Here is a 26,506-nt window from a genome sequence, read left to right on the forward strand (position 1 = left end):
AATGTCCATTTTTAAGACCTTAGAAGAGCTCAGGTGAGGGTGAATGTTCTCACTCTGAGCTGTCTCGTTTCGCATAAGGGCCAGATCCGTATCTCCCTAAAAACCCCGCAAGCGAACTTTGACAGGTAGGCGGGGCAACCCAGGTGACTGACAGCGGCTACATCAACCTCCTTTGAAGATGTTTTCAGTGCCAATCAGCTGACTGGAGCTGACAGCAAACCTTCAAAGCGCCTTGCTACAATCATCAATCAGATGACTGGCAGTTACAGGCAGTCCCTTTGAGAGGGGGAAATGCTACTAAAAACAGTGTTTTCCCCTCTGGGCAGGGGGAAAAAATGCTCTGTTTTGCCCAGCGCACCAGAGGAAACCTTGGTCCTGTATACCTGAAGGAGCGTCTCCACCCCATCGTTAAGCCCAGACACTGAGGTCCAGTGCTGAGGGCCTTCTGGTGGTTCCCTCGTTGCGAGATGTGAGATTACAGGGAACCAGGCAGAGGGCCTTCCCGGTGGTGGCACCTGCCCTGTGGAACGCCCTCCCAGCAGATGTCAAGGCAATAAGCAGCTATTTTACTTTTAAAAGACAACTGAAGGCGGCCCTGTTTAGGGAAGTTTTTAATGTTTGTGTTTTTAATATTCGGTTGGAAGCCGCCCTGATGGGCGGGGTATAAATAACAAATTATTATTATTATTCATATAATTATTATTTTATTGTAAGATTCAAATACATTGAAGGAAATGCTTTGAATCTAAACTGCTTCCTCTGCAGGAGGGAAATGCTCAGTTTTTTGTGTTGTTGTTTTTTAGTGAAATATTTTACTTTTTTTTAGAAAAAGACAAAACAATCCCAAGCACAGACAGAAGGCACACCCGTTCATAATCAGTTTTGGGGAGCATCTTCCCTTCTGCGGAGGAATCAAAATTCCAAGCACTTCCTCCCATGTTCTTGAATCCAAGCCACTTCTTCCAGCCCCTTTGCAGGCAGCAAGAAGTAATGGCAAAGAGCCCCGAGCTGTACTTTAAAACCCCGACAGTCCAGGTTTCAAATGCAAAAGGCTATGCCAGACCTGCTTATCACCCATTTGGTATTGCCTGCAAATCCCTCTTTGGTCAGGTCTTGACTTTACCTTCCCAATAGCTGATGTCATATGTGACATGAAGAGTACCCTATTTTTCGCTCCTAAAAAGTAAGGGGAAATATCTGTGTGTCTTATGGAGTGAATGGTGGTCCCTGGAGCTGAATTGCCCAGGGGCCAAAAGACAATCATGCTTTTTATTTTACAAAGAGAAAAGGGGGTGTTGAAAGGAACCCGCTCAGCAGCTGATCAGCAAGAGATCAGGAGAGAGATGAGAGTCCCTCAGCCCCGCCCCCTTGCCCCGTCCTCCATAGTTGAATGTGCTGCAGAGGGAGGTTGTTTGTTTCCCCAGTGACATGTGACTGGCTGATTAGATTATCTGTCTGGAAACTGTAGAAAAGGCTCCCTTTCCTTTAGAAGCTGCAGAAATGTGAGTTGAACCCCATAAAAACGGGGCTTTTCCTCTGCTTTCCCCCCTTTGCAAACAAGCTGCAAAACTTTTAGCTGATCCTCAAAAAACAGGGCTATTCCCTTTGCAAAAAAAGCTGCAAAACCTTTAGTTGATCCTCAAAAAAAAAAACAGGGCTTTTCCCTTTCCATAAAAAAGCTGCAAAACTTTTAGCTGATCCTCAAAAAAACAGGGCTTTTAGAGGAGGAAAGCCAGAAAAATATGTTTTTTTCTTGTTTCCTCCTCTAAAAACAAGGTGTGCCATATTGTCCGGTGCGCCCTATGGAGCGAAAAATACGGTAAATCCAGTCAGCACAGCTTGGCCAAAATGGCCTCGGGGGCCTCGCTAGGCCTGCAAACCAGACGTCCCTTCCCCTGATCTAACATTTCCATCCCAAAAAGCAGAAATCAAACCCACTACTAATTATTTTTTTTTAATGTGCTAGAAAAATGCAAGAAACCTATGCAGGCAACACAACTGATTTTTACCAACGTAGGGGGAACTACTTTCAAAACTGTTTTCATAATAGGCAAAGAGAGAGAGAGAGAGACCCAAACACAATTAGAATTATAGAGACAGCATATTGCTTCTTACAAAAGTACAGGGAACTACTTTTAAAATTGTTTTCATAATAGGCAGAGAGAGAGAGAGAGAGAGAGAGAGAGAGAGAGAGAGAGAGAGAGAGACCCAAACACAATTAGTATTATAGAGACAGCATATTGATTCCTACCAGAATGAATCTTTACCTTTGAATCCTTGGCATAGTAAAGAGTACGGCCCCGAAGCTTAAAGTAACGTTTTTTCCATCGCTGAAAAGAGCTGGTTTGCTTCAAAAGTAATCCTTCCTTTATACTGGTCTTGAGGGGGGGGGGGGAGGAGAGAAAAAAGAAAGGAAAATGCAAAATTCCACATGTGCCAAAATTGTTACATATATTGCAAAATAATTTTATTATTTATAAAAACTGAAACCTAACTGTTCTGGGGTCCTTTATCTTTAACTTTTACCAGTGCTTTTTTCTGAGGGGGATGCATACCCCATAACATTTTGTGAATCTAAGTTTGGCCTCATTGAGGGGCATTATTTCAATAAGAGCAGGAAAATGAGAGTACCCCTAAACATTTTTTTTGGGTGTGGGTGTGTGTGTGTGGGTGTGTGTGTGTATATATATATATATATATATATATATATATATATATATATGCATTGCCTTTTACTCATTGATTTGAATTAAAACCCTATCAGTATGACTTAATTAGAAAGACTGCATTCTACCCAAAACAAAAAAATAAAAATAAAATTCCTTCCAGTAGCACCTTAGAGACCAACTACATTAAGTTTGTTCTTGGTATGAGCTTTCGTGTGCATGCACACTTCTTCAGATACCCAATTCTACCCAATTACCACAAGGCGGCAGTATGGTTATATTAATTAAAAGTTCTCAAGCAGATCCAGTATGTTACAGTGATCACTGTAACCTAATGGCTTATTCTGAAACAGACGCTGCTCACTAAAAAAAAAAAAAAAAACAGCAGGCAAAAATTCACAAGTGGTTGCATAAGCTGCACACTTACAGATAAATAAATCCACTTCTACTCCATAGCTCATAAGCTTGTGAAGCCCGCATGAAATTGGGCCCAGAAGAAAAGACAAAGAAATATTACACAAAGTCTCCTCTTTTATCTTATCATGATCAAACCTACCAGTAATCTTTGACCAAGAAAATGTTGGGAAACACGGTGTGAATTTACCATTACAGTCGGTACCTTGGTTTTCGAACAGCTTAGTTCCTGAACGTTTTGGCTCCCGAACGCCGTATCCCTGGAAGTGACTGTTCCGGTTTGTGAACTATTTTTGGAAGCCGGACGTCCAAGGGGGGCTTCCAGGGCTTCCGATTGGCTGCAGGAGCTTCCTGCAGCTAATCAGAAGTCGCATTTTGGTTTTCGAACATTTTGGAAGTCCGGAACAGATTTAGTTCAACTTCCAAGGTACGACTGTATTACCAAGTAAGTCATTTCTTCGAGTATCTAAGCAAACCATTTGTTTTGTTTAATCCATAAAAGAAAACACAGCATATTAACTATTTAAGGCTGAAACAACAAAGACCACTGAGGGACCTTAAATGTAAGGGACCCCTGACCATTAGGTCCAGTCGCGGACGACTCTGGGGTTGCGGCGCTCATCTCGCTTTACTGGCCGAGGGAGCCGGCGTACAGCTTCCGGGTCATGTGGCCAGCATGACTAAGCTGCTTCTGGCGAAACCAGAGCAGCGCACGGAAACGCCGTTTACCTTCCCGCTGGAGCGGTCCCTATTTATCTACTTGCACTTTGACGTGCTTTCGAACTGCTAGGTTGGCAGGAGCAGGCACTGAGCAACGGGACCTCACCCCATCACGGGGATTCGAACCGCCGACCTTCTGATCAGCAAGCCCTAGGCTCAGTGGTTTAACCCTCAGCGCCACCCGCGTCCCTGTGGCACCTTAGACAGTAACAAATCTGTTCTGGCATAACCATTCATGGACCACAATGCATCTCATCATTTACCTGGCAGGAAGCCCCATTCAGGTGAACTTACTTCTGAGTAATAACAGGGTGCTCTTAATTATACTCTTACAAAGTCACTTAGTGATTTCAGCTCTCCTTGAAGTCTGCCGGAGAAGCGCTGCGGAGCACTCCGCTGAAGAGCCGGGGAGAGGCAAGCCGAGGAGCAAGGCCGCCCCGCCCTGCGGCCGTCTGCTGCATGCGCGCCGCAGAGGAAGCCACGCCCCTGGGTGCCCCCGGGTTTGCCGCCCTGGGCGGCAAAGCGGCTTCCTCCGCCAGTGATACAAGACTTTTTCCAGAAACAGATGGTTACAGAATATCACATAGGATGGGAATCAACCTCCACCTATTAGTTTACTACAGTTAGCACTTAAATCAAATGCTGTGGTCTTTAAAAATGTAGTATAAACACTGACAACTGGGAAACACTGGCCTGCGAGCGCTCCAGTTGGAGAACAGCCTTCACCAAAGATGTCCTGGGCTTTGAAGTTACAGGTAGGTAGCCGTGTTGGTCTGCCATAGTCAAAATAAAATAATAATAATAAAATTCCTTCCAGTAGCACCTTAGAGACCAACTAAGTTTGTTCTTGGTATGAGCTTTCGTGTGCATGCACACGAAAGCTCATACCAAGAACAAACTTAGTTGGTCTCTAAGGTGCTACTGGGCTTTTGAGACACTCAAACTCAGGACGCAAGGGAGAAACGTGCTAAGAGGAAGGCACGCTTGGCAAATCCACACCGTGATCAGCTCCCGCCCAGAAACCAATGTCCCCACTGTGGCTGGACGTGTGGATCCAGAATTGGCCTCCACAGTCACTTACGGACTCAGTTAAAACCATGTTTATGGAAGACAATCTGACTTGGCTATGAGTGATCAAAGAAGAAGAAGAAGAAGAAGAAGGAGAAGAAGAAGAAGAAGAAGAAGAAGAAGAAGAAGAAGAAGAAGAAGAAGACAAATGAAGAGTATGTCTATGACAAACTAGTTTTACAATTTAATTCTATGCATAGTTTAATGCTTTCATGTATACTGTAACATAGCAAGTGTTCCTAAAATACTCTCCAGCTTGAAATGTCAGTGAAATTCAAAGTGCAAACAGTTGCCTTTGATAATTGTTATATATTTGGGGGACACCCCCCCCCAAAAAAAATAACCCTAGGAAATAATAAATTGTAGGATTTTATTTGGGATGTGAAGGCAGAAATACCAGCTGCGGGGGAATCCCTGGGCTAGCCTGTGCAAAACCACCTGGCCTAGCTGGGGCCATTAAGAAACAATAGAGGGCAACTGAGGACCATTACACAAGAGAACTGTCCTCCCCCCTTGTACCCAGAGAGACTGGGGGTTTGGAAGGTTGCCAGGGTGTGAGGTGACAAGAAAAGAGAGTTTTGTAGCAGAGTGTTCTGGGCGGGGGGAGGAGGAAGAAAGACTGGGATCCATCTTGGGCAGGGTGGCTGAAGGCTGGCTGCACTGCTGTGGAGGACAAGCCCCTCTTGAAATGACCACACTGTAAGATCTGGACTATCTCCATAGAATCATAGAATCATAGAGTTGGAAGAGACCCCAAGGGCCATCCAGTCCAACCCCCTGCCAAGCAGGAAACACCATCAAAGCATTCCTGACAGATGGCTGTCAAGCCTCTGCTTAAAGACCCCCAAAGAAGGAGACTCCACCACACTCCTTGGCAGCAAATTCCACTGCCGAACAGCTCTCACTGTCAGAAAGTTCTTCCTAATGTTTAGGTGGAATCTTCTTTCTTGTAGTTTGAATCCATTGCCCCGTGTCCGCTTCTCTGGAGCAGCAGAAAACAACCTTTCACCCTCCTCTATATGACATCCTTTTATATATTTGAACATGGCTATCAGATCACCCCTTAACCTTCTCTTCTCCAGGCTAAATGCGGACGGAAGGTGAAAATAATAGGTGAATAAACTGTAATTTTTAAAGAAGAAGAAGAAGAAGAAGAAGAAGAAGAAGAAGAAGAAGAGTAGTTTGGATTTGATATCTCGCTTTTCACTACCCGAAGGAGTCTCAAAGCGGCTAACATTCTCCTTTCCCTTCCTCCCCCACAACAAACACTCTGTGAGGTGAGTGGGGCTGAGAGACTTCAGAGAAGTGTGACTAGCCCAAGGTCAACCAGCAGCTGCCTGTGGAGGAGGGGAGACACGAACCCGGTTCCCCAGATTACGAGTCCGCCGCTCTTAACCACTACACCACACTGGCTCTCGACAGCCTCTGCCGTGCCTTAATTCTCCAAAGGAACACAGAGCCAGGGCGAGTACCTGGAACGCCTTGGGTCTTGCCATCGCTCGGCAGGGAGGGGCGGAGGCACCCAACCTTCGCAACATGATGTTTGTTCTTGAAGAGACTGACATTTTCAAATTCACCGTATAAAGCCGCACCTCATCCTTTAAACAAATTAGTGCTGACAACGAAGCCCTGTGTTGTTGTTGAGCAGATTTGCCCTTGCATGAATGCATGCATTCACATCTACTTGAGTGTTACACGTGTAGGGAAGGAAGTAGTGATACAGTACAATCCTTGGGATCTTTACTGGAGACACACAAATAGACAGAGCGCTGCATAGGCTCAGGGCCTTAGACACCCTTTGCTTGACTTGGCAAAACTTAGCACGGACCAAAATTCCTGCACATGCTCTCTATGCCTAGCAAAAGCACACACTGCAACGGGAATTCTAATATTTTCATTTGTAAATAAATACAGGTTTTAAAATACAGTCGTACCTTGGAAGTCTAATGGAATCCGTTCCAGGTGTCCGTTCGACTTCCAAAACGTCCGGAAACCAAAGCGCGGCTTCTGATTGGCTGCAGGAAGCTGCTGCAGCCAATCGGAAGCTGTGAAATCCCCGTCGGACATTCGGCTTCCAAAAACAGTTCACAAACCGGAACAGTCACTTCCAGGTTCGGGAGCCAAAATGTCCGAGAACGAAGCTGTTCGAAATCCAAGGTACGACTGCAACAACACGGCCAATAGAAAATGAATTAGAAACAACGAAAGCAGCTTTAAATCTTGAAAGTTAACAGTGTTTTACACAGTAGACAAGCTTTTTCACGCATGCCATCTACTTGGTTACTAGGAAAGCAGCAAAGTCGCCTAATAAGGAATTATACATCTTAAAAAGCAAAGACATCACCCTGCCGACAAAGGTCCGTATAGTTAAAGCTATGGTTTTCCCAGTAGTAATGTATGGAAGTGAGAGCTGGACCATAAAGAAGGCTGATCGCCGAAGAATTGATGCTTTTGAATTCTGGTGCTGGAGGAGACTCTTGAGAGTCCCATGGACTGCAAGAAGATCAAACCTATCCATTCTCAAAGAAATCAGCCCTGAGTGCTCACTAGAAGGACAGATCCTGAAGGCTCCAGTACTTTGGCCACCTCATGAGAAGAGAAGAGTCCCTAGAAAAGACCCTGGTGTTGGGAAAGATGGAGGGCACAAGGAGAAGGGGACGACAGAGGATGAGATGGTTGGACAGTGTTCTCGAAGCGACTGGCATGAGTTTGGCCAAACTGCGGGAGGCAGTGGAGGATAGGGGTGCCTGGCATGCTCTGGTCCATGGGGTCACGAAGAGTCGGACACGACTGAGCGACTGAACAACAACAAGGAATTATAAGGCAGAGTTTTAAATACCCTGCTTGCTATGGGATGCAAGTGAACTAGGAAGGGGAAAATACTACATGCAAAGCAAAAGGAGTCTCATCTCGCAAGAGCCAGTTTGGAGCAAAACTAAGCAAAGGTGGGGAAATGGAAGTGGTGAGGCATTAATATTACCTATTTGGAGAGAATGCAGCGCTCCTTCACTGCAGCTTAAAATAAGCAGATGATGCCCCAGCAGCGCCTTCAAGCAGGACTAGCCATCTCCCTCTGGAATAGCAAGCAATGTTTGCGGTCTCCCCTTTCTTCTGTGACTCAAGCAATCCCCTGGGACTCTGAAGAGGCCAACCAGAATGCCGCCTTCCAGCAGCCTCCTTTTTATATATGCCGGGTTTTCAAGAACCCTTCCGTGCAGCTGAAAAACAGGGGGGGAAACAACCCTGCCCTCTTTTCTTAAAATCACAGTCTGGTGCCTTCCCAGCAATGTATTTTATTGGCTGACTGGCAAGGGGAAAACGAAGGCAAAGAGGGAGGTTTTTAGTGCTTAGTGGAAGAAAGCAACAGCCAGGCATTTGCAATGTGCAAATGGACAGAAATGGAGTGGCGTGGATTAGTTCTGCCCCCCGGATTTAGCAATTAACCTCCTCCTCCTCGGATCTATTCAGAAAGGCTCCAAGCTTGCACTCCACTTGACTCAGCTTACACTTGCTTGCTTTACACCAGCTTATTGTGAATAGGATGGCTCCCTTAGTGATTTGCTGTTCATAGGTCAGTCTCTTAAACCAGTATTTTTCAACCACTGTTCCGCGGCACACTAGTGTGCCGCGAGATGTTGCCTGGTGTGCCGTGGGAAAAATTGAAAAATTACTTTATATATAGTCAATATAGGCACAGAGTTAATTTTTTTTAACATTTTCTAATGGTGGTGTGCCTCGTGATTTTTTTCATGAAACAAGTGTGCCTTTGCCCAAAAAAGGTTGAAAAACACTGTCTTAAACACCACACAAGAACAACACAAGGAGCTGTCCATATACCTCAGTATTTCCAACACAGACATCCAAGACGTATTAAACCTAGGAATTGCTCCTTAATGGGTTTCTTTTTCACAGCTATTCAATTAGAATGAACAGCCTAGAAATCAATGATATACATAAAAAGAAAGAAAGAAAGAGAGAAAGAAAGAAAGAAAGAAAGAAAGAAAGAAAGAAAGAAAGAAAGAAAGAAAGATAAAAGCCATCAAACAGGCTAATTTACAAAACAGATCAATACTAACTATGCAGTCAAGAAAGGGGGGGAAAGCTATATAAATCTGAAGTGGCTACCAGTTTATGTATTCCACAGTGCAATCGGGATTATATAGGCTCCATATTCCCTGGTTTTAGATAATCCAATAGTGCGTTCAATTGTAAATCTTGCTATCTTCATCTACAGGTGATACTCAAAAAATTAGAATATCGTGGGAAAATTCATTTATTTCAGGAATTCAACTTAAAAGGTGAAACTAACATATGAGATAGACTCTACTATCTGCTACTGCATCTTTTCACAGTATTCTAATTTTCTGAGATTGTGAATTTGGGGTTTTCATCAGTTGTACGCCACAGTCATCACAATTATGACAAATAAAGGCTTGACATCTCTCGCTGTGCATGTCATGTCCAACAGGTAGACCGTGATTTACCGGTAGATCACTGGCTTGCTCCAAAGAAACTCAACAACTTTGGCTCCCCTAAAAAACCTCAACAACTTTGCCCTGCTCTCCTAAAAAACAGGGCTTTCCTCCTCCCTTAAAAAAAAGCTTAACAACTTACCCCAAAAAGGGGGCAGATCACTGCCAGTTTTTAACTCTGTGAGTAGATCGCAGTCTCTTGGGAGCTGACCACCCCTGATCTACAGCTTTTAAACTTCGAGATCAGATCATCAGAAACAGATCTACTTAATGCTACAACAGAAGATAGAATGTGTGGCATTTTCTGCACTGCAGAAAGATGAAGGCAATTATGTAAAAACTATACTCAAACCTAGACAGCATCTTAAAAAGCAAAGACATCACCTTGCCGACAAAGGTCCGTATAGTTAAAGCTATGGTTTTCCCAGTAGTAATGTACGGAAGTGAGAGCTGGACCATCAAGAAGGCTGATCGCCGAAGAATTGATGCTTTTGAATTATGGTGCTGGAGGAGACTCTTGAGAGTCCCATGGACTGCAAGAAGATCAAACCTATCCATTCTCAAAGAAATCAGCCCTGAGTACTCACTAGAAGGACAGATCCTGAAGTTGAGGCTCCAGTACTTTGGCCACCTCATGAGAAGAGAAGAATCCCTAGAAAAGACCCTGATGTTGGGAAAGATGGAGGGCACAAGGAGAAGGGGACGACAGAGGATGAGATGGTTGGACAGTGTTCTCGAAGCTACCAACATGAGTTTGGCCAAACTGTGAGAGGCAGTGGAGGATAGGCGTGCCTGGCGTGCTCTGGTCCATGGGGTCACGAAGAGTCGGACACGACTGAACGACTGAACAACAACAACATACTCAATTCAACAGATTTGAGTTTTACTATTGATATTCAAAATTGTTACAAATTACTTTCGACTTCCACTTTCTAAAATGTCTGATTATATAGATTTTAAAGAATATATGGTATACAGAATGCATGCACTTAGTTCTGGATGTGGACAAGGCATCTCCTTGTTGAGATGCTCACTGCTGTGTCCGTCCCGAGTTTGTCGGAGCAAGGGGAGTGGGCAGGCTGTAGGTCGAGGGTCTGCATGCAGTTCACACACAAAAAAAAGCTGGTTTTGAAACTGTACCATAAAGAAGGGGAGAAAAATAGCAGATTTTAAACCTGTGATTACGATCTTCCCCTCCCGACAAGTGCAGAATATGAATATACAATACTGAAAAGAAAATCACTTGAAGCGACACATTTTTTTTTATTGTTGAGAAAGAGCCGCAAAGTAATTGTATCCTGTCAGCTGTAACAGTTAGTCAAACTCTCCAATGACACCCCGTTATTTTCACACTCAACTTTCTGTGCAAACGGCAATTAAGCTCCTGACTTGCAATTTCTTCACTGATAACCTCCATGCTATACATTCATGAGCAGCCAACCTCATTATCTTATTCTTTAAGGAAGCATCCTCATAATTTGACACTAATGGTCACTAAACTCTGTGGCTTGCACTATTGAGCTACTAGAAACAGCACTAGAGGCGGGAAACGTGGTTGGAGTCAGTCTCACTCCAATCATCTATGTCAGGCATGTCCCAACAGGTAGATCGCGATCTACCGGTAGATCACTGGACGTCTGTGGTAGATCACTGGTAGATCAGTGGCTCCCCCCAAAGAAGCTAAAAAAACTTTGGCTGTCCTTAAAAAAACCTCAACTTCTTTGCCCTGCACCCCTAAAATGACCTGAACCACCAAAAAAAGGGCTTTTCTTCCTTTAAAAAAGCTCAATGTCGCTTTCCTCCTCCCTAAAGAAGCTCAACAACTTTTACGTGAACCCCAAAAAACAGGGCTTTCCTTCCTAAAAAAAAGCTGAACAACTTTGACCTGAACCCCCCAAAAGGGGGTAGGTCACTGCCAGTTTTTAACTCTGTGAGTAGATCACAGTCTCTTGGAAGTTGGCCACTCCTAATCTACGTGATTTAAAAAAATATAAAATCAAAAAATCCTTCCAGTAGCACCTTAGAAACCAACTAAGTTTGTTCTTGGTATGAGCTTTCGTGTGCATGCACACTTCTTCAGATAATAATGTGATAATAAAGACATCACAAAGACATCACCCTGCCGACAAATGTCCGTATAGTTAAAGCTATGGTTTTCCCAGTATTAATGTACGGAAGTGAGAGCTGGACCATAAAGAAGGCTGATCGCCGAAGAATTGATGCTTTTGAATTATGGTGCTGGAGGAGACTCTTGAGAGTCCCATGGACTGCAAGAAGATCAAACCTATCAATTCTTAAAGAAATCGGCCCTGAGTGCTCACTAGAAGTTGAGCTCACTAGAAGTTGATCCTGAAGTTGAGGCTCCAGTACTTTGGCCACCTCATGAGAAGAGAAGACTCCCTGGAAAAGACCCTGGTGTTGGGAAAGATGGAGGGCACAAGGAGAAGGGGATGACAGAGGATGAGATGGTTGGACAGTGGTCTCGAAGCTACTAACATGAGTTTGGCCAAACTGCGGGAGGCAGTGAAGGATAGGCGTGCCTGGCGTGCTCTGGTCCATGGGGTCACGAAGAGTCGGACACGACTGAACAACAACAACAACAATAATGTTGGGGTCGCCAGTGTGTCAACCAGTGCCTCTGTCTGGTGGCATCTGCAAATAGCCTCAGTAAATATCCCATCAAAAACCTGCAGTACATGAATGAGTCTGTTCCTCCTGCTCAGTTCCTGTTGGCACTGCCCCGGCCTCTCCTACATTAAACTCTCGTAACTTTCGTAAGACATTTCAATACAAAGAACTGCCAGAGTTAGTGTTGATGCAGTTCAGAAAGCATTCTTGTTCTTCAAAACAAAATGAAGCAATTTAATATATTCTGCTGGGTCAGTACTCGTTTCAATTTCAAAGTGCACAAGAATATCATCGTAGTTACATTTGTCCAGGTGAAAATCAGCCCCCAAAATTATAATATACTTACAAGTAGAGATCTGAATGCAGCTGTCTAAGTACCGACCTTTGCGATGATAAGACACAGGTCTGCTATATTTATAGCAATGCTGCTGTGACTCTTTAGTCATTTCTGGTATCAACAATTAGTTTAGTCTAATTGAAAATGGGCTGGATCACCTGGGTTGTCTGAAACACCAGAAAGTCCCAGCAATACAAGTCCCAGCAATACGAAATGGCATCCAACTAAATAAAAATGCGTTGTTTTCAACTTGCCAGCCCAAGTTTAAAATACAACATTTGCTCTACTTTGCATTTTGTAAACAGAAGTAGAAATATGGGAGCGTGCAGGGGAGAAAAGAATGAGGAAGGAATAATGTGCATACAGTACAAATGTATTTATACCCCTTTATACCAGGAGGCGCTGTGGGTTAAACCAGAGAGCCTAGGGCTTGCTGATCAGAAGGTCGACGGTTCGAATCCCCGCAATGGGGTGAGCTCCCGTTGCTCGGTCCCAACTCCTGCCCACCTAGCAGTTCGAAAGCACATCAAAGTGCAAGTAGATAAATTGGTACCACTCCGGCGGGAAGGTAAACGGCGTTTCCGTGCGCTGCTTTGTCATGCTGGCCACACGACCCGGAAGCTGTACTCCGGCTCCCTCGCTGCAACCCCAGAGTCGGACACGACTGAACCTAATGGTCAGGGGTTCCCTTTACCTTTACATATACCAGCATTGTAAGCCACCCAGAGAACTTTATGTTATGGGGAGTCTGGCAAATGCTGCAAATTATGACACATCATTCATCTTCCAGGTAGTCCTCTGAAAAGTCACAGAATCCTAGAGTTGGGTGGGATCCTGAGCATCATCTAATCCAATGAGGGAATCTCAACACGCGGTCCCCCATCCAATTTGAAACCATACCGGACCCTGCTTAGCTTTGCAAATGTGCTAGCAGCTTTACTGCTGCATGTTCCAAGCAGAAAAGCCATTGGGGGGGCGGGATTCTGGGGGGGGGGGTTGGATCAGGGAATAGTAGGCAAGGGGAAAGACTTAAGTGCCCATTCCTCACCACATGTAAGCTTTAAAATGAAAATGATGCTAGAAGGCACCTTTCCGCAAAGAGCTGCTTGAAACAGGGCCGTAGGAAAGAGAAATTCTCCTTCTGTGACTACAGTTCAGCTTCCCCACCGTCACCTTACGAAACATGCAGGTAGGGAGCCAAACAATTGCAGCACATGGAGAAAAAACCCAAAGCGATCTCCAGAGCCTCTTCCACTGTACTAACAGAAGAAGCCAAAGTGTCCTAAAAAGGTAAAGGTAAAGGGACCCCTGGCCATTAGGTCCAGTCGTGGACGACTCTGGGGCTGCGGCGCTCATCTCGCGTTACTGGCTGAGGGAGCCGGCGTACAGTTTCCGGGTCATGTGGCCAGTATGACTAAGCCGCTTCTGGCGAACCAGAGCAGCGCACGGAAACGCCATTTACCTTCCCGCCGGAGTGGTACCAATTTATCTACTTGCACTTTGACGTGCTTTCAAACTGCTAAGTGGGCAGGAGCTGGGACCGAGCAACGGGAGCTCACCCCATCGCGGGGATTCGAACCACCGACCTTCCGATCAGTAAGCCCTAGGCTCTGTGGTTTAACCCACAGCGCCGCCCGCGTCCTACAGACCAGCAGCTCTATAGAGGGCAAGAGATACATTTGACAATGTAACAGATCTCTTTTCAGCAACCGTTCTCAAAACAGGTTACGAATAAACTCAAAAATCAAAAGAGAAGAATAGCTTCCCAATATTATCTTCTAGAACATCTCAGCAAAGCAGGAACGCATCCAACAGAGCACAGTGCATCCGAGCCTTCAGCTCTCCAGAAGACTGCCATCACCTATAATAAAGTACAAGTGTCTCTGCGTCCAGTCCCTGTGTCAGTGGGATTGTGCTACTGCGCATGTGCCCCACGGACAGACGTTGGGACTTGGAGCGCAGAGACTTTGGGCGGCCGGGTGAAACTGTTGAAACGGCCGGTGTGCGCGGGCACGCGGCAGGTGCGCGCTCACGTGGACTTACTTCTAAGCGGCGGCAGCCGCTACAAGTGGCGGCGGGCAAGCGATGTCAAGCGAGAGCTGCTCGGTTGTTAGGGGGGAAAAACGAGATAAGCGAGAGCCGCTCAGTCGGCTCTGCGCATGTCCCCGACGTTGCTAGGGCAACAGTTTGACCACATATGTTCTAGCGCCCGTTAATTTAACGGGGTTAATGTACTAGTCGTCAATAATATCAAAGGCCACTGAAAGATCCAAGGGAATCAATAAGGGAATCAATCATCTTCCCACTGCCCCTGTTATAGCACAGGCCAAATTGCCAGATGGACCCTGAGGACCAGCCCCAGGACAAAGCTGGACTGATCCGTATAAACAATACGTGTTTTATCCAGACCCCTAAGAAACTGCTTGGCAATCTCTGCTCAACTCCTTGAGCAAAGTATGGAAATGTAGACTCTGGTTTCTAATACCTTGAGGATCGAGAGAGGAGCATTTTTTCCCAGGGGAGAACACCCACCTCCTTCAGAACAGATGGAACCATGCCACCCATCCTTGGAGGCCTTCATTATCATGACAAGTCATGCACTCACGTTACCATCTCACTAGAACCAACCAGGGATAGTATGTGAAAAGTAGGAGAGATGTGGCATCAAAAAGAAACAATTTGTACAAAAAAAGCTGGACTCCAGACAGCTATAGTCGAAACAAAATAGAAAATTCTTTCCAGTAGCACCTTAGAGACCAACTGAGTTTGTTCTTGGTATGAGCTTTCGTGTGCATGCACACTTCTTCAGATACACTGAAACAGAAGTCACCAGATCCTTAAATATAGTGAGGGAGTAGCGAGGGGTATTATTTTATTGGTGTTAGCCGCCCTGAGCCCGGTTTGGCGGGGAAGGGCGGGGTATAAATAAAAATTTATTATTATTATTATTATTACTCAGAAGGGTGGTGGGAATGGGTGATCAGCTGATAAGAATCCAATGTCTTTGTTTAGACCAGGTTTCTCCATGGTTTTAAGTTTGGTGATTAGTTGCAATTCAGCCACTTCTCTTTCCTAATCACCAAACTTAAAACCATGGAGAAACCTGGTCTGAATTCTTATCTTATTATACATAACAAAGCTATCTTTAGCCATCTCACCCCTTGCCTTTCCCTGCAAGACTAATTGCAGCCGTTAAGAGTCGTCAACAGGTTTTCCACACCTATCAGCTGATCACCCATTCCCACCACCCTTCTGAGTAATAATAATAATAGTGGCAGACCAACACGGCTACCCACCTGTATCCAGACAGCTATGTTAGTAAAGTGCAGCTCAGAATGGACGCAAGTGAGCTTATCCTCAAAGAATCTTGTAGAAATGCCAAAATGAGGTGCCAAATAATCTAACTCTTCCAGTAAAAGGTAAAAAGGTAAAGGACCCCTGGACAGTTAAGTCCAGTCAAAGGCCACTATGGGGTTGTGGCGCTCATCTCGCTTTCAGGCCAAGGGAGCTGGCGTTTGCCCACAGACAAACCGGGTTGTGTGGCCAGCAGGACTAAACCACTTCTGGCGCAACGGAACACTGTACAGAGCACACGGAAACGTCATTTACCTTCCCACTGCAGCGGTACCTATTTATCTACTTGCACTGGTGTGCTTTCGAACTGCTAGGTTGGCAGGAGCTGGGACAGAGCAATGGGAGCTCACCCCGTCGCGGGGATTCGAACCACCAACCTTCTGATTGGCAAGCGAAAGGGGCTCAGTGGTTTAGACCGCAGCGCCACCCTGCTAAGCAAGCAGATTGACTACTAAACCAAGTTCAGGCTAAGTAGAGTCGCAGCCTGTATCATCAAGGAACAAAATCAGTCTGTGATCCAAATTAAATCCACATGATTTCTCAAGCAAGCAATCACTTGAAGAAACTTACTTTGCTATAATTTTTTGGACACTGTGCCAAATTGTCTCTTAAATGAACATATCAAATTCTTAACCTAAAGTAACCCAGCTCTATAATTCGCTTAAATTTGCTTTTCTGATGATTAAAATAGCCCCCTCTCTCCTGGTTAATCTCATCCATCTCTTTAAAGCTTCCCAGAAAACATGCACCTATTGTACGGCACTTAGCAATGAACTAACTGAAAAGTTGCCTCTATTATGCTAATAATTCTCAGCTATTATCTAAAGCGCAGAGCTAGCTGCTTCATATTATGGCTTCTTTCTGAACTGCAAGATTCTGAGCGCCCTTAATGCAAAACATTGGCTTCCGCAGGCTCATAAAGCAAGTTTTATCTATCATTTAGGATTCCTCTACAAATTTCCAGCGAAAGGAGCACACGCAGTTTACAGTTCTATCAGAAATTGTAAAAAGGCACTATCTTCTCCTTGCTACTGTGTCTCAGTAACACAGCGTAGCTGTAACCCATCCCAATCTCTTTTCAATTGATATGAACTCATGTGCTCATATGCTCTTCTCCCCTACGAAAATTCCTTCCTTCCTCCCTTACTTATTTATTTTAAGCATTTTCACGCAGATCCCCGTTCAAAATACGGATGCTCGAGTGGCTTACAAAGATCAATAACAAAATACCCCCTGGCCTCAGGCTTACAATCTGAAAGACAGGGCATAAAAGGAAAAGAGAGGGAGGAGGGAGGAGGAAAAGCAAACAGACACCAGTTCTGAGTTACAAAGCAACACCTCCAACCCCCAGAGCAGATGGACCTTTCCTCTTCTTCTTTTTTTGGTGTTAATGATTCAAACCGAAAACATATTCATTTGTGACTCCTTAGCTCCTGAGGCTACATATACCATGCAACTATTCATATTTTTTGCCAGAGAGGTACATGAAGGGGCTGATGCTGTAAATATTCCTCCCTGCCTGGGCACATCCTCTCCTTTCCATTATGTCTGCAACGTGAGAACATCCATAATGCTGAGCTCCAGCTCAGACTCCATTTTTAAGCTAGGCTTTACCCTGATGTTGGGAAAGATGGAGGGCGCAAAGAGAAGGGGACGACAGAGGATAAGATGGTTGGACAGTGTTCTCGAAGCTACTAACATGAGTTTGGCCAAACTGCGAGAGGCAGTGAAGGATAGGCGTGCCTGGCGTGCTCTGGTCCATGGGGTCACGAAGAGTCGGACACGACTGAACGACTGAACAACAACAACAAAAGCATGTTAAGCCTGCCTGCACCAAGCTGCTGTATCTGTTATCATTCAAGACATATACTGAGTGAGTAATTGCTATTTTTACCTTTTACTGTGCTAGATTGTTTGTGGGTGGTTATTATTTTAAGGGAGAGAAAAAGAGGTAATACCGGGACAATCCTGTCTGCCTTAAAGCATCCTGGATTTGTTCAGTCGTTCAGTCGTGTCCGACTCTTCGTGACCCCATGGACCAGAGCACGCCAGGCACGCCTATCTTTCACTGCCTCCTGCAGTTTGGCCAAACTCACGCTAGCCGCTTTGAGAACACTGTCCAACCGTCTCATCCTCTGTCGTCCCCTTCTCCTTGTGCCCTCAATCTTTCTCAACATCAGGGTCTTTTCCAGGGAGTCTTCTCATGAGGTGGCCAAAGTATTGGAGCCTCAACTTCAGGATCTGTCCTTCTAGTGAGCACTCAGGGCTGATTTCCTTGAGAATGAATAGGTTTGATCTTCTTGCAGTCCATGGGACTCTCAAGAGTCTCCTCCAGCACCATAATTCAAAAGCATCAATTCTTCGGCGATCAGCCTTCTTTATGGTCCAGCTCTACTAAAAGGCTAAAACTAGCCTATCAAAGCTTCCCTTTCGCTCCCCTCCTTGTGACAGAATTTACACTTTATTGTTTTGAGTTTGTAGAACAAATTACAGAACTCTGGTGTTATAAACCCAGAAAGAACAAGTTCTCAAAGGCCAGACCTTCCAAGTGTCCCTATTTTTCAGAGACGTCCCTGATTTACAGAAGCTGTCCCGCTTTCTGATTTGATCCCGGAATGTCCCGCTTTTCCTTAGGACGTCCCTATTTTCATTGGAGAAATGTTGGAGGGTATGAAGTTTTCCAACCCCCCGAACCATCTGAAAGCAATGCTGTGTAAGGAATTGCTTTTTATGTTTATGTATTTATTTTTTAAATATATTTTTAGTAAAGATTTCTCAGTTTACAAAAATACGTGCATTGTCTCTCTCTTTTTCAAATTGCGTTTTCTGCATATCAGTTTCATGTGTTGTGAGACACCTTTTAAGCTGCAAAGGAATGGCACTCTGCTGAAGTCACAAATGTGAGGGTCAACCCCAAATTGCCCCACAAGGCCATTTTTGGCAAACCATGCCCGCCAGCTCACCGCCTGATGTCACTTTTGTCATCTGATGAGCGGCCCGGCCCATGTGGAGCTTGTGTGATGCCTTAGGCATGGCAGTGAGAGTCTGGCAGGCCCCTGGCAAGGGGTCCTGACTGGCTTAGCCCTCCAAAGCCCAGGGCAAGGGTACCCAGTGGCGTAGCGAGGGCAGGGCATTGGGGGTGGGGCACCCTGGGTTCCAGCCTGGGGAGGGTGACACTCTGCGCCACCACCACCCCGCTGCACGGAAGGGGTGCCGGGTGGCAGCTTGGGAGTCCAGGCGGATTGCACATGTCCGCCCAGACTCCCAAGCCGCCGCCCGGCACCCCTTTTCTGTCCCTTCCATGCAGTGGCTGCTCGTGCAGAAGGGCTGCCGAGCGGTGGCTTGGGAGTTGCACTCGCGGGGGTGGCGGCTTGTGAGTCCGGGTGGACTGACTCCCAGGCCGCCACCCGGCCACCCCCCCCCCCGTGAGTGCGACTCCCAAGTCGCCGCCCAGCAGCGCTTCCACACAAGCAGCTGCCACACAGAAGGGGTGCCGGGCAGTGGCTTGGGAGTCCGGGCGGACTGACGTCATGACGCATACACTACGGAGCGAGGCCCCGCCCACGGGGGGTGCCACTTGGCTTGCCACCCCCGGCAGCCAAGCGGCTCGGTACGCCTCTGAGGGTACCTGGCTTCCCCCCACCGGTCTGAGGCCAGGGACAGGAGGGTCGAGTTAAATCCTGTGCTGGTTGAGTATGCCTGCTCCCAGCAGGCAACAGAGGCACACAGGCAAAGCAGCAGAATTTAACCTCCTGCTCCTCAGCTGACAAGCAGCAAGTTAAACCTTGCTCCGTTTGGCTGCACGCACCACTTAGCAACAGCCAACCTGGGTAGAATTTGAACCCACCCCTCAGCTGATGAGCAGGGAGGTGGTTAAGTCATGGCTCAGTTCAGCAGGATGCCATGGAAACCCCTGCTGAAACTGAGGTGGGGAGGGACTCAGCTTTAGCAACACCTTGCAAGGTACTCTGAACACCTGACTTTGCTACTTCAAAGCACCTTGGACATCAGGTGATTGACAAGCGGGCTGCGCCTACCTGTAAAATTTGGCCCAGGAAGCCAACCCTGATGAGGATCTGGCCCATGGAGCCAAAAATGTTCCACACCCCTGGTTCACATAACCAAGAAGTTAGGTCTGTTAGCACTCGACAGGGGGAACTGGCAAAAATATTTGAGCTCCGTATCCGTACCCTCGCTAATTAAGTAAGGAGGTATATTTTCTTTTATTGGCTACAAAAGACCCATTCATCCACACGAAAGTCTTGAGTCAGGAGGCGAAAGTCCCATTTTACCCTTCTGGCAGAAGTCTCAATCGTGTTCTTCTGGCATCTTGTCACAGGAGCCCGTGCGGCTTCGTTTTCAAAGTAATGAGTTTATCAGAATTGTTTAGGTTAGCTAACCTGGGTTTAAATAACATGAAATAGTTTGGGAGGATTCTCCCCTTACTGCGCTTTATTCTTTTGGTTTGACCTTTGTAACTTTCTGAGTTTCTATTATCAATTTCCCTCTGAGGAAACAGACTCTTATCCAGTGAAACGAGGAAGAGCCGGCAACTCGTTAGGGTTTTTGTTATGAGGGTTTTCATTTGAGTAATATATATATATATTTCACTTTCTTGGGTTCCATGATCACTGCAGATGGTGACAGCAGTCACGAAATTAGAAGACGCCTGCTTCTTGGGAGAAAAGCAATGACAAACCTAGACAGCATCTTAAAAAGCAAAGACATCACCTTGCCGACAAAGGTCTGTATAGTTAAAGCTATGGTTTTCCCAGTAGTAATGTACGGAAGTGAGAGCTGGACCATCAAGAAGGCTGATCGCTGAAGAATTGATGCTTTTGAATTATGGTGCTGGAGGAGACTCTTGAGAGTCCCATGGACTGCAAGAAGATCAAACCTATCCATTCTCAAGGAAATCGGCCCTGAGTGCTCACTAGAAGGACAGATCCTGAAGTTGAGGCTCCAGTACTTTGGCCACCTCATGAGAAGAGAAGATTTCCTGGAAAAGACCCTGATGTTGGGAAAGATGGAGGGCACAAGGAGAAGGGGACGACAGAGGATGAGATGGTTGGACAGAGTTCTTGAAGCTACTAACATGAGTTTGGCCAAACTGCGGGAGGCAGTGAAGGATAGGCGTGCCTGGCGTGCTCTGATCCATGGGGTCACGAAGAGTCGGACACGACTGAAGGACTGAACAACAACAATATATATTTTTGTCTAATTACACTTAGTTGTTATGGGGCCCTCACCCCATTTTTTTGAAGTTGTTTTCAGTTAAGTTTGGGTTATATCATTACTATTACTATTAGGGATTAGTCACGGCTGAGTATTTTTTACTTTTTTCCTTGGTCATTACATCCCGTGATTGTCTTTCTGTTTTTTTTCGTATAAAAATCCAGGGCATGCAGCTTCTGCAGGCTGAAGACCCCTGAACGAAAAGACCCGGCTGTAAAGTTGCAAAAGAAAGTTCTCGTTCTAAGAAACTTGGCTGTGAAATTGGCACAAGGGCTAATCTGACTCAGGCATGGTTCCCTTGCGTCAGGCAGAGCACAGGGCAAGACTCTGCTTGTTCTGATACACAGCGTCTGTGATGGAACAAAGGTCAAGGAACAGTAACTGAATGCAAGTTTATGGGCCAGCATCTACAGAGGAAGACTTGGGAGGATTATATGCGATTTCCTTAACCCACTATATTCCTAACTCCACGCGCCCGAGAATATAAGAGTCCTGGTGGATCCGATCCAAGTCCCATCCAGTCCAGCAGCCCGTTCTTACAGAGGCCAACCAGCTGCCTTTGGCAATCCCACAAGGCAGGGGCGTCGTAGGGTGGGGGCGGTGGGGGCGGGCCGCCCCTCGTGCCGCCCCTAGGTGGGTGTGTGCGGTGCTGCTGCTCCCGGGGTGACGGAGGGAGCGGCGGCGCGTCCCACCACTCCCATGCGCCGCCGCTCCCTCCGTCACCCCAGGAGCAGCAGCGCTGCACTGACGAGGCTCCCGAAGTGGCGGTCCGGCATACCCCAGGGGCGGGGGCGGCGCTGCGCGCGCGTGCGTCATGACGCACACGCAGCGATGCCCCGCCCCCTGGGATGCCGGGCCGCCGCTTCCAGAGCCTCGGTGGGCTGCAAAGAGCTCCGAAGCCGCAGCCTGGCAGCCCTTTGCGCTATGGCAGCGGCTTCGGGGCTCTTTGTAGCCCGCCGATGCCCCCAAGCCCCCGCCCGGCATACCCCAGGGGCGGGGGCGTCGTCCGCGCGCGCGCGTCATGACGCACACGCAGCGATGCCCCGCCCCCGGGGATGCCGGGTCGTCGCCGCGCGCGCGCGCGTCATGACGTCATGACGCACGCGCGCCCCGCGATACCCCGCCCCCCAGGGGTGCCCCTTGGCTTCCCGCCCCGGGCAGCCAAGGGGCTAGGAACGCCCCTGCCACAAGGAGACAGTGTGTGCTGTAACCGAAAATCCCAGGTGTGGAACTGCCCAGCCACCTGGCCCTTAGGGATAAGCCCACTGGTTTCTGCGGAGTTAAAGAAAAGAAGTCCAGCCACTGGAGCAAGGACAAGACAGGGTTTATTGTGCAATAGGTTACAGTCAAACTGCACACCCAGAGCAGTGTTACAAGAACTTTTAAAAACTCCCATCATATCCCAGAATACAGTTTGGAAACATCATTACTACACCATCACTACATCACGAAAGGGAAGGGTTATACATGATTGACATATAGGAAAAACAAGATTAGCATATGGGGGAAACAGAGCAATATCAGGGAGATAACCCTGGGCCAATGTGAATTGGTGTTAAGTATTGGCAAGGATACCTTGAGCACTTATCTGGGAGAGAACAATGGGATTCTGGTTGAGGGATATTAGCCTGAAGCACCCAGAGATTACCTACTGAGGCAATTTCCCTGTGTGCTTGGTCTCTCGCCTACTGGATCATGGCAGAGAGATGGGTCCCCTTAAGGGCATCACTCCATACCCCAAATGAGTTTACTCGGGAAGAGACTTTGCTTAGGTGACCCCCCCCCCCCATAATTTCTGTAACAGTGCGCAAGAGCCCTCGCCTGCCCACGATGCGCAACATGCTCTCCACGGCACAGGTATACGATGTGAAGGAACTTACAGAACATAGAATTCAAGTTTATTCACATAAGCAAGGTCACAGCAGAGGAAACTATTTCCCAACTCTAAATTTGAGATCGGGTCAAGCCAACAGTGACCCATTAATGTGAAAACCTGTTTGCTGCTCTGTCATAACCTTTATAAAAACAAAACAAAAATAATAAAAATTCCTTCCAGCAGCACCTTAGAGACCAACTAAGTTTGTTCTTGGTATGAGCTTTCGTGTGCATGCACACTTCTTCAGATACACTGAAACAGAAGTCACCAGACCCTTATATATATAGTGAGGGAGTGGGGAGGGGTATTGCAAGTTTCTTGGTGAGGTTGATGGACTTACATTTCATGTGGCTCAATGTGGTGCCTCCCATAGTTCCAGTTACAGGTAGGTAGCCATGTTGGTCTGCCATAGTCAAAACAAAATAAAAAATAAAAAATTCCTTCCAGTAGCACCTTAGTGACCAACTAAGTTTGTTCTTGGTATGAGCTTTCGTGTGCATGCACACTTCTTTAAAGAAAGCTCATACCAAGAACAAACTTAGTGCTACTGGAAGGAATTTTTATTATTATTATTTTATTTTTATTTTTTGTTTTGACTATGGCAGACCAACACGACCACCTGCCTGTAACTGTAACATTTATAATTCACAAAAGATCAGCCTTATGCTTCTTTGTAACTAGCACCTGTAATTTTGAGATTTCTGCATCTATCTGCAACATTGTTACCAGTGATCACAATGAATGAAAAATGAAACAATTAAGAAGTGGGATGGGCCGGTGATTCTTTTAATTCTGAGCAAAATCTAGACACCGTATAAAATCACTATAGGAATACCTTGCTACTTCTACTGAATAGAAATATAATAGCTACTTTTATTTAATCAGCTTATTATTTTGCAGGTCTTACGGTATTGCAAGAAGGCATTAGCATCTAGACTGTGATACAAAAACCATCAGCTGCTTTCTGAGCTACCGTATTTTTCGCTCCATAGGGTGCACCGGACCGTAGGGAGCACCTCGTTTTTAGAGGAGGAAACAAGAAAAAAAATATTTTTCTAGTTTTCCTCCTCTAAAAGCCCTGGTTTTTAAAGGATCAGCTAAAGGTTTTGCAGCTTTTTTTGCAAAGGGGAAAGCCCTGTTTTTTGAGGATCAGCTAAAAGTTTTGCAGCTTTTTTGCAAAGGGGAAAACCCTGTTTTTTTGAGGATCAGCTAAAAGTTTTGCAGCTTTTTTTGCAAAGGGGGAAAAGCAAAAAGCCCAATTTTTATGGGGTTCAACTCACATTTCTGCAGCTTCTAAAGGAAAGGGAGCCTTTTCTACAGTTTCCAGACAGATAATCTAATCAGCCAGTCACACGTGGATGGGGAAACAAACAACCTCCCTCTGCTGCACATTCAACAAAGGAGGCCTGGGCAAGGGGGCAGGGCGAAAGGGAGCCAGGGACTCTTATCTCTCTCCCAATCTCTTGCTGATCAGCTGCTGAGCGGGGTCCTTTCAACACCCCCTTTTCTCTTTGTAAAAAAAAAAAAAGCATGATCCTCTTTTGGCCCCTGGGCAATTCAGCTCCAGGGACCACCATTCACTCCATAAGACGCACAGATATTTCCCCTTACTTTTTAGGAGGAAAAAGTGCATCTTATGGAGCAAAACATTTTGTCTGAAAAGGAGAGAAAAACTATAAACAACCCTACTTCTATTATGATCCTATATCATACTGAAGTTAAACTGAGATAATAAACATGACATAGTGTATAGCACTTATAAACCGCTGCTTCCAATATTCATTTAGGCTGAGAAAAGGTCTCTACATTACTGACAAAACATTTGTTAAAAAGACACATACCACATGCCACATACACTATTTATTATTCTCTAAAGTAAGTTTGAGAAGCAAATAATTTTATCTTCATAAACCGTTTGGTTAACTGGGACCAACATGTGCTCAATTTTGAGCTTCTTTGCCATGGGAAATTAAAATTGTTCTTAACCTATGTCTTATTTATGCTTTTTGTAGAACTCAAAACAGTTTTCCAGCATTTTCACTAGAGCCTTCTGGCTACAGAGCAATACACGAGGTTTCAAATATGCTCTCCGTGGTTAGATGTTACATATACACCGAGAAAGCTATAAATTAAATACAGGTTCCTCCCTACCCCACTCCAGGATTATTAGCCCCGCAAGCCAAAGCATAGCTTCAGTGTACATTTGGGATCTGAAAGTAGATTCACCACAAATCATGGTGAAGCATTACAACTGTAAAGCACATTGTGTAAAACGTTTAGTGAACTACTGCGTTGAAAAGCTCTACAGACAGACAGCTTACATTATTTAAAGCAGTGTTTCCAAAAAACAAGGGAAAGCTGTATATAGGAAAGGGAATACAGCACAAAAATTAAGCTTTCAAATTCATGAACAATTGCACAGAACACCGTTCCATTTTCTGATAGGGATATCTCTGGCGAAAATCAGCAGATTGCCACCAGATGCTATGCCCAGTCAAATCTGCTCTTGAAGACTTTGACATTAATTCGCTTGGGTGTTTTCATCACAGAGATGCAGGACAGGTTAAATGGTACATGCTACCAATTAAATAAAAACAAAGTATTATCTAATTCGGTACTCCAGCACACAGAGCAAAAAAATACGTGGCGAGATTCACTTAATAAGACCTCTAAACTTCATTATCTTTTAATTTGATTTTATATTCTGATAATGGAGAATCTGGCCATGAGTTAATTATTCCTCTTTCAAGTAGATAATATGTTCTTCTCAAGTGGCTAATTCTGAGCTACAAAGCAACAGAATTCATTTGACCCCTGAACAATATATATATTTAGAGAGAGAGAGAGAGTGAGAGAGAGAGAGCGCTTCTGGGAGTTGTCACCGGAGTGCCAAGTGTCTTCAGTGGACAGACAGGGGTCAGCAAACTTTTTCAGCAGGGGGCCGGTCCACTGTCCCTCAGACCTGGGTGGGTGGTGGACTATATTTGGGGGTGTGTGTGAACGAATTCCTATGCCCCACAAATAACCCACGGATGCATTTTAAATAAAAGCACACATTCTACTGATGTAAAAACATGCTGATTCCCGGACCGTCCGCGGGCCAGATTGAAAAGGCGATTGGGCCGCATCCGGCCCCCGGGCCTTAGTTTGCCTACCCATGGGCTAGGAGGACCTTTTGCCAACTTCACTCAGTAAGACAGCTGCACCCGTTTCTGGATCAGGAGAGCTGGACTGCAGTGGTCCATACACTGGTAACCTCAAGCTTGCGTTGCTACAATGCTCTCTACATGGGGCTACCCTTGAGGTTGGTGCAGAGGCTGAAACCAGTGAGGAGGGGAGACCACAGCCAGCAGATAATATTTTTAAAAAACGGTAACTGGGTTCCTCTGGAGGATCTACTACATTTCAGACCGTGAGCAGATGAGTCTAATTACTAGGATGAGATAGAAATTTCACATCTGCTCTCCTCACAACATGCCAGTGTTGCTAACAGCAGGCACTTTTTTGGTTAGCCTTCTTTCCAATTTTGTCTAGCCCACCTCCATCTTTGACTGCATACTCCAGCTAAATGGGTATGTTGAAGAAGAAGAAGAAGAAGAAGAAGAAGAAGAAGAAGAAGAAGAAGAGGAGGAGGAGGAGGAGGAGGAGGAGTTTGGATTTGATATCCCGCTTTATCACTACCCGAAGGAGTCTCAAAGCGGCTCACATTCTCCTTTCCCTTCCTCCCCCACAACAA

The 26,506-nt window shown here is 45.8% G+C and overlaps 1 protein-coding gene across 4 annotated transcripts in view; it reads right to left on the bottom strand.

Annotated features, from left to right (window-relative positions):
- DGKH (diacylglycerol kinase eta) overlaps positions 1-26,506 on the bottom strand; it is a 103,183-nt gene that overhangs the window by 58,755 nt on the left and 17,922 nt on the right. For all 4 annotated transcript variants that reach the window (XR_004427002.1, XM_033154303.1, XM_033154304.1 and 1 more), the window contains exon 2: positions 2,268-2,378. Coding sequence is in view for 3 of the 4 variants with exons in the window: in XM_033154303.1 (XP_033010194.1) it covers positions 2,268-2,378 (111 nt within the window). In the remaining variant the exon portion in view is untranslated. The remainder of the gene's footprint in view (positions 1-2,267; positions 2,379-26,506) is intronic.

This window comes from Lacerta agilis, chromosome 7, assembly GCF_009819535.1.
Source record: "Lacerta agilis isolate rLacAgi1 chromosome 7, rLacAgi1.pri, whole genome shotgun sequence".
Lineage (NCBI taxonomy): Eukaryota > Metazoa > Chordata > Lepidosauria > Squamata > Lacertidae > Lacerta > Lacerta agilis.